Raw genomic sequence first — 9,219 nt, 5'->3', positions numbered from 1 at the left:
CTCTTTCTTCTCCCTCTGCGATCCCTATTATGCATAGATTGGCTTGCTTTATATTATCCCATAGGTCTCGTATATTGCTTTCATTTTTTTAGATTTGTGTTTCTGTCTGCTGTTCTGATTGGGTGAATTCCATTATTCTATCTTCCAGATCACTTACTTGTTGTTCTGCATTATTCAGTTTGCTATTCATTGCCTTTAGCTCAGCTTTTGTCTCAGCAAATGAGTTTTCAAACTTTAACTGGCTCCTCTTTATAGTTTCTAGTTCCTTGTTACAGTGATCTGCATTTCTATCAATAGCCTTTCTTAATTCCTTCAGTATTTTCATTATCTCTGTTTTGAACTTGGGATTTGGTAGACTGGAGAGGTCTGTTTCATTGTTCTTTCATGGGTTTTCTCTTGTTCCTTTAATTGGGAGTAGTTTATCTGCTTTTTCATTCTACTTTTATTTCTCTGACTCTATGAATGTAGGAGAAACAGTTATCTACTGTGGTCTTGAAGGGCTGTTTTTTCGGTAGTGTCCCTGAGTAGCCTGCATGAGTCTGGTATTTTTGGTGCAAGGGCTTTTTTTAATATGGGTGCCTGCCGTGTCTTTCCTCAGTGTGTGCTGGCCATTATCCCCTTGATAGGTGGTGTGATTGGTGTTGTGGTGACCAGAGCCTGCACTAGATGTTGAGCAGGGCCTCTTCTTTGCTCTTCGGCCATCACAATCCTGTTAGGGGCAGGGTCTGCTCCCCAGTTGTTGGAGTAGAAGCCACCACATCTGTTTCTGAGCTGCAGTGTGGGATAGGCAGGACTGGAGCACTTCCACTGGGAGAGGAGCCACTGAGTATTCCTCTGCAGAGGCTGTCCAACAGCAAGAGCACTCTGTGGTGTTGTCTGTCACCTTTTGTGTGGGCTCACAGCGTACAGTGTTGTTGGCACTGCCATCAGCCCCACCTCAGCCGTGGGAGTGCAAGCAATTGGCCCAGATGTCCCTCAGGCATTGTGCTCAGAAAGCCACCAGTGCAGACCCATAGGCACAGATCCACTGAAGTAAGGTACCAGGTTCACAGTAGTCGTGCATAGTCACTCACCTGGACCCATCATGGGAGCTACAGATTCAGCACAGACCCCAGCCCCGCCTCCATGCACTCATGCCCCCAAAGCCCTCAGCTGCTAACTCCAGACCCACCCCAGCCACGGGAGCACCATTAATCTTCTTGGATGTCCCACAGGCACTGAGTTTACAAAGGCACCAATGGCATAGATCCACCAAAGTCACAAAGCTGCCAGACAGGGCTCAGATTTTAGTCCTGCCTCTGCATGTGGGCAACTGCTTGTGTGCTCCCAGAGCTTGCAGAGGTGGAGCCCTGGCCACTGTGAGCTTGCTGAGAATGAGGCTGCTATGGTGGGGCCCTGCCCTTCCCTTCATGTGTGTATGTTAACAATGGGGCTTCTATGGTGGACCGGGTTCCATCTTGCACACACCCCCAGTTGTGGCCAGGGCCACACTCTAGCCCCTTTGGGCTTCTCTGTGCAGCCAACCCAAGTTGTCTCCCCACATCTGTCTTCTGAAGCCTGAGTTTCAGCACCAAGCCCCCACGCATACCAACAGATGCACCTCTCAGGCTGGAGAGTGCAGCAAGGTGGCCAGGACTATCTGTGCTTGTCTCTCTCTATTCTGCCTCCTGCAAGCTAGTTGCTGCACTCTCCTCTGAACCTCTGAAGCTCCCTTTCTGTCCCAGCTGATCTCCCCACTGGTGAAGGGGGCTCCCAGGGTGAGGGAACCTTTCCTCTTTCACAGCTCCCTCCCAGGATTCCTTTTTTTTTTTTTCCTTTTATCCTGCCCAGTTACATGGTGATCTTCCTTGCATCTTTGGTTGTATGAAATCTTCTGCCAGAGTTCAGTGGGTATTCTGTGAGAATTGTTCCCCACGTAGATGTATTTTTGATGTATCTGTGGGAAGAGGTGAGCTCCATGTCCTTCTATTCCGCCATCTTGATCTCTCCTCACCAATTTGAATATTAATAGGTTTCTCATCTGAAGCCATGTGAAATGCACTCATGAAGGACACCAGTGGCCTCCTAATGAAGAATTACATGATCTGGGACTCTGCAGCATTTTCTCTGTGTTGACCTCTCCTCCTTTTTGGAATACTCTCTTCCCTTGAAGTCCATGACATCACAGCATCCTGGTTTCCCATTTCTTGGCCCCTTTCAGTGCTCATTCACAGGCCCCTCTTTTTCTACTCAACTGTGTGTAGCTATTTCCCAGGGTTCTGATTTCTTCTCACTTCTTGTCCTCCTCTCACGCAACATATTCTCTCCCTGAGTTACCTGACCATCATTCCACTTGATTTTATTTATTTATTTATTTAAGGCAGGTTTATTGAGATGATACTTACACATAGTAAAATCCACCTGTTTTGTGTTCAGTTCTATGAATTTTGACATAGAGTCCTGTTAGCACCACCACAGTCAAGATAAAGAATATTTCCATCGCCCCAAAAAAGTTCCTTCATGCTGACCCTCTGTTGTCAATTTCCTCCTTCACCTCCAGTCCTTGGCAACCACTGATCTCTTTTCTGTCCCTATAGTTTTGCGTTTGCCAGAAGGTGAATTTCATGTATTTTTAAACAAAATAAAGATGATACTTTCCATATTTATACCTCTAACCTGTGCTGACCTTACAGTGCTGACCTGTCTTTTGAGCTTCAGAGTCATCTACCCAATGTCTTGATTGGGTCTTTTGATTCGAAAAAGAAGTTTAGAATCCTCACTTTTCTTCATGCATCGAGAAGGTTGAGTGATTCAAAAGTGACTTAACCTCTCTGAACCTTCGTTACCCTCCATGGAAGAGAAGAATATTTCCTTTGCTGATTTCTTGGGGGAGATTAAATAAGACAAATGCCACTAAGGAGTCTACCAGGCTCTGTGTACACAATAGATTCTCAGCACATCATTAATATTGATGAAGTTCCATTTCTTCAAGGGGACCTTCACCTTCTGAGGATGGAGCATGGGGCTTCTGAGTCTCTAGCACACTTGCTGGAGAGGACAGGCTCCTCAGAGGCCCGTCAGTGTTGTATGTCTCAACAACATGTTGTGCGAGAGTTCCCATGACTGCACATCTGAATTCTCAGAAGCAGTTTGTGGTACAGTCAAGTATTGCAACCAACCAGTTACTTCATGTAATGAGAATGTCTCAGGATCTCTAGTTAGCTTCAAGTTTATGGGGCTGATTAATATCTAAAATGAGGATTGTTTCATTTTAGATCCTTTTTATTTAAAGGCAAAAATAAAATAGTGTTATCTTGCAGCATATACTCCTCTAATATGATTACTCATAAGACCTCCAGGTCATTTACAGTAACAATCACGTTTCAGCCTTGCTTCACATTGGATGGGTACAGGGAGAAGTGGCAGACCCATTCACTCCTACTTGTTTTTGTATTCTGAGTCTTCACGTTTTCATATACCATTACCCAGTAGCAATTTATAATATATTCTGTGAAGCCATGTGATATTTTAGTGGATGCTTCTTCTCAATTTCTCTTTAGATGAACTAAACAAAAGTACCTTAATAAAAGTAAACTGACAAGAATCACATTGTTCTCATTTCAAACACATATAAAGGAACTAAAATGTTGTGAAATATGTCAGGCAGTTTCACTAATCCTCTAACCTCCAGAAAAAGGGCTTGTAATTAGAATTACACAGTAATTGTCCAGCCAGAAATTCTTTTTTTAATACTAGAAGGACTTCAGCTGATTTCACGCTACACATACACACTAAAAATGTAGTTAGTTTAATGCAAAGAAATTAAAATTACAATTGAGGTGTCACACGGTAAAGTGAAACAGCTTTACTGGTCTGTCTGGTCATAGAGCTAATAATGACTTTATGCAGAATGCAGTGATACAAAGGTATCTTTCTCAAGAGGCAGAGTGCACTTGTGGCCAGCACTATTTTGCTTAGGCTATATACAGCTGTACTTGATTATAGGAACATTAGTTAAGTGAGACCATAAAAAACAGCTGTATTTGAAATCACATAGGACTCTGCACATTTTCTCCCTGTGGCAGCCAATCAGAAATCTTGCTGACAGGCGAACTTGTACAAAACAAATGATCCTATTTAGATTAATTCCTCTTAATGCCTTACACAGGCCTACTTTCCTGGCATATTGTGGAGACAGCAGGTCAGTTCCATTCAAAATGTGGAGATAGAAAAGGCAAGCTTGATTACTTGATAAAACATATGACTATACTGGCAGAAAACATGGAGTGCTCAGTCCTTGTAAAAATATGGCTGATGGGCTCTTCCCCAGCTCAGAGTTCAGCCATGAGGCACTCTGGAAAATGAGCACTCAGCCAGCTAGCAGTCTGCAAAACCGAGTTTTAACTGTGGCTCTGTCACTACTGTTTCATCTTCACTCTCTACCCAGTAACATGATACTTCCACACGTTTTGCCATAAAACTCTGAAATGCCCTCTAATGCCTAGCTCTGGGCTTTGGTCCACAGGATGTTAACCAACGTCACAGACAGATCTAAAATTTGCTTACTTGGCTGGCCTCTCTGCCTCTGCCAGCGACCTGAGAACATACCTGGGCTAGCCCACTGAGTCCAGTGGGCTGATGGGGACACATGGAGCAGACGTGTGAGCTGGCCCAAGCCGAGGTCAGCACAGCTACCTAGCCAAGCCCAGCCTAGATCAGCCAACCTGCAGACTCATGAGCAAAAGAAGTGCTGCTCATCACAGGACACAGATTTTGCAGTTGTTTGTTACGCAGCACAACTGTGGCCATAGTTAACTGAAGCATTACTGTGTGACCTTGGGCAAGCCCTCTTCCTTCCTCTCCTCCACTGCTCATCTGTAAAGTGATGGGAGGGATTGGAGGATCTGTACAGCCCCTTCTAATGAAGCTGAGGACCAAGAAACCTAGGATGAAAAGAGCCCCAGACTCCAGATGCTCAGATTTCTTCCAGGCCTGAAGATGGAGCTGAGGAAAACGCTTCATCAGGCACTGTGGGCAGGTAGAGGAGCCTTGTCCCCAGTGGTATAGCCATAAATGTCTCACAGTGTGTCTACAGTTATGTAAACAGTGAGAGAAGAAGTTCTGACAAACCTGGGCCCCAGAATGTCCACAAAGCCAGCTCCCCCAAAAAAACTTGTTTTCTATAGGTTTAAACCTAGACAAATAAGCAAGTTAGAAGACAGGATTGGAGAAAATGGAAATCTTTATTTTTAAACACTAGTACATTTCCAAGCTGTTTCAAAAAGGAAAAATCATATTACTTCAAAACTATGCATCAAAGCATATTTATTTTAAACTCTAATCTTACAAACACATAATGAAAGAAACATATATTTTATAAATATCTACTCAGAATATGTATTATGGAAAAAAAGTATTTAAAAATAACAGCCCCAGATCTCCCTCTTTAAATATATAAAATTCCCATACAATTCATAAGAATTCTTTCTCAAGAGCCAAAAACTTCACAAAGGCCAACAACTCAGTTCTCATCAGACACAATCAAAAGTAAAACGGATATAAAAAAATGTAAAATTTCTGTACAAGGGAAATGCAGATAGCATATGGGTAAATCTCATTACCATACATGCCATTTGTGTTTTAAAAATGTTTTATAAAAACTGCCATTTAAAACAAATAAGTGAGAGTCCTTCCCTGACTGTGGAAAATATATAAATTATCACCCTCCCACCTGGGAATCGAGGCTCCCACCTGCTAGGGTTGAGGAGAGAAGTCTCCGTGTGGCTCCTGAATAGGGACTAAGTAAGCCACACGTGGGGATCCACCTCCTCTGGCAGTGGCTTTTTTTGATGGGTGATTCACTATTATTCCCTTCTACTTAGAAAAATTCTTTGGGATCATAGGAGACAACTGCTCAGAAGTAAATGCAAGACTAGGAGACAACTTCAGATTGTGGCATCCAATTAATAATGCGTATTTTGTGGTTTTGGTGACCAAACTCTGGGAAGCCTAATTTTCCACTGTCAGAGACACAGCCCGTCACCTACCCCAGCGAAACACATGGCACAGCCCCAGGCTGTCCCTTCATCGTTCCTCTTCTAGCCCAAGTCATTCTGTTGCCTGCAGCAGTGTAGGTAGACTATTGCCTCTTCTGACACTTCTTCTGGAAAGAGCTCTTCAAAAACGTGCGGTAGACGGGGTCATCCACATATTCGTTCTTAAACCTGGAGCTCAGCACTCTCTGTCTCTTTTTCTCCCCTTGGATTATGTCTGTTCCATAAAATGTGTCTTCAAATCGCATATCAGAGGCTGTGGACTAAGAACAGCCAGTGTTACACTGCAGAAGGGCAGGCACTCGACAGCCTAAGAACGGACAAAGATCTGACTCAGTCAGCAGTGGGGAGGGTGCTGAGGCCCAGGGAGAAGGCCCCACGCAGGGGCCTTGGAGCCTCCCCACCTGCTTCCATTTAGCTCAGTTTTCTTCAGGATCTCCAACCCCCAGGGACTTTCCCCAACATGAGCAGGACTAAAGTCTTCTCATTTAAATCTCCCTCACTTTTCATGCCCCCTCTGGCTCCTGCCCAACCTGGGCTTTGGAGCCCAGGGTATATGCCCAACCAGGTATATGACAAATTTGTCCACAGTCATCTCTAATTCACCCCTATTCCTATTTACCTCTGGGCCTCTGTCCCCACCACTTCCCTGAAACTGTCCTTGCTCGAGTCCTAGTTCCTAGGACACTTCTCTACCCTAAATTTATGTTACTACTCTGTCACCCAACTCTTGCATGAAGCTGTCATTTTGTAAGCCCTCCTCCTGCCTCTCCTCCTCCTCCTCTGGCTGCTCACCATGGATGTCTCAGCGGCTCCCCTTTCTTAACTATTTGCTCAACTCTGATGCCCCTGAGGCTTTGCGTGTGGCCTTTTCCTTGCCACATATGCTCCCCGGGCCTGCCTGCCCACACTCACAACTTCAATTTCAACATCAACCACAAAGATGCTCACATCTCTCGCCCCAGTTCAGACCTCCACCTGTGCTCAGGCCTGCAAACATGTCCAACAACCCAGCAGGCATCTCAAAGTGTTTATACTGGAGGCACTTTGAACCAACCCAACCTAAAGTGAACTCAAAGTCTTCCTTCTCCATCTCTGTCCTTCCTGTATTCAATGAACGGCAGCACCATCCCCATCAATTCTAGCTACACTGATCGGAAACCTGAAAGTTATTGTAAACTTCCCCTTGTCCCTACCCTATCCAGGGCCCCTCCTACATGTACCTTGAAGCCCTCCATCCTTTCTTCCTTAACCCTACTGACCCCATGGCCCTCACACTTCCTCTCCTAAACCACTGTAACAAATGCTGCACCCCAGTCTATTTTTCACAGAACCACTAGAAGAAAGCTCTCTAAAATCTCTGATTATATGACAGCCTTGCTAATAGTCTTTCAGTAGCCCTACTGCCTTCAAGATGATGTCTACACTTCCTAGGCTGGACATACGTAACCAGGCATAGTCCTACCCCATGCTTGGATTAGACTGAATTATTTGCAATTCCCGGCCACACCTTACTGGTTCATGCCCCTCCATCTTTAGATGTACTGTTTCCTTTGCATAGAAGATATTCTATCCTCTCTGCCACTGACAAACGTGAGGTTCCTTCTTTTGGGTTCCTGTAACACTCTACATGTCAATGCAGTAGAATGAGGGCAGTGGCAGAGATAAGGGGTAGGTAAGTGTCTCCCCATAGGGGGTGCCTTGAACCACTTCACGGTGAGGATATTAGGGACTATGAACTGAATTTTATACATGTTCCCAACAGCAAGGAATGTGCCCTGACACAGTCACTGCTCAGTAAGTGATAGCTAGGCAAAGGAATGTGGGCTTTTTCAGTTATGCTCAGGTAAAGCTCACTTTTTTTTTAATTTAACTTTTATTTTATATTGGAGTGTAGCTGATTTACAATGCTGTGTTAGTTTCATGCGTACAGCTAAATGATTCAGTTATACATATACATATATTCATTCTTTTTCAGATACTTTTCCTATATAGGTTATTACAGAATATTGAGTAGAGTTCCCTGTACTATACACAATAGGTCCTTGTTATCTATTTTATATATAGTAATGTGTATATGTTAATCCCAAACTCCTAATTTATCCCTCCCCCCCCCATTTCCCCTTTGGTAACCATACTTTTGTTTTCAAAGTCTGTGGGTCTGTTTGTTTTGTAAATAAGCTCACTTACACAATTTTTTTTTAGATTCCACATATAAGTGATATCATATGATATTTGTCTTCTCTCTTAGTTCACTTAGTACGATAATCTCTAGGTCCATCCATGTTGCTGCAAATGGCATTATTTCATTCTTTTCATGGCTGAGTAACATTCCATTGTGTGTGTGTGTGTGTGTGTGTGTGTGTGTGTATACACATCTTCTTTATCCATTCCTCTGTCAAAGGACACTTAGGTTGCTTCCATGTCTTGGCTATTGTAAATAGTGCTGCAATGAACATTTGGGTGCATGTATCTCTTTGAATTATGGTTTTCTCTAGATATGTGCCCAGGAGTGGGATTGCTGGATCATACGGTAGTTCTATTTTTAGTTTTTTAAAGATCCTCCATACTGTATTGCATAGTGGCTGTATCAATTTACATTCCCACTAACAGTGCAAGAGGGCTCCCTTTTCTCCACACCCTCTCCAGCATTTGTTGTTTGTAGACTTTTTAATGATGGCCATTCTAACTGGTGTGAGGTGATACCTCATGGTATTTTGATTTGCATTTCTCTAATAATTAGTGATGTTCAGCAGCTTTTCATGTGCCTCTTGGTCATCTGTATGTCTTCTTTGGAGAAATGTGTATTTAGGTCTTCTGCCCATTTTTTGATTGGGTTGTTTGTATTTTTTAATATTGAGCTGCATGAGCTGTTTATATATTTTGGAGATTAATCCTTTGTTGATTCATTTGCAAATATTTTCTCCCATTCTGTGGGCTGTTTTTTCATTTTTTTTTAATGATTTCATTTGCTGTGCAAAGCTTTTAAGTTTACTTAGGTCCCATTTGTTTACTTTGTTTTTATTGTCATTACTCTAGAAGGTGGATTAAAAAAGATCTTGGTGCGATCTGTGTCAAAGAGTGTTCTCTTTATGTTTTCCTCTAAGAGTTTTATAGTATCTGGCCTTACATTTAGATCTTTAATCCATTTTGAGTTTATTTTTGTGTATGGTGTTAGAGAATATTC

General features: G+C 43.1%; 1 protein-coding gene across 3 annotated transcripts in view; it reads right to left on the bottom strand.

Moving 5' to 3' along the window:
- Window positions 1-5,287: 5,287 nt before the first annotated feature.
- KDM4C (lysine demethylase 4C) overlaps window positions 5,288-9,219 on the bottom strand; it is a 396,061-nt gene continuing 392,129 nt past the window's right edge. For all 3 annotated transcript variants that reach the window (XM_061200412.1, XM_061200413.1, XM_061200415.1), the window contains one exon: window positions 5,288-6,295. In XM_061200412.1, coding sequence (XP_061056395.1) covers window positions 6,119-6,295 — 177 coding nt within the window. In that variant the 3' untranslated portion in view covers window positions 5,288-6,118. The remainder of the gene's footprint in view (window positions 6,296-9,219) is intronic.

The sequence above is a fragment of the Eubalaena glacialis genome, chromosome 9, assembly GCF_028564815.1.
Source record: "Eubalaena glacialis isolate mEubGla1 chromosome 9, mEubGla1.1.hap2.+ XY, whole genome shotgun sequence".
Classification (NCBI taxonomy): Eukaryota; Metazoa; Chordata; class Mammalia; order Artiodactyla; family Balaenidae; genus Eubalaena; species Eubalaena glacialis.
This window is presented reverse-complemented; position numbering and strand designations above follow the sequence as displayed.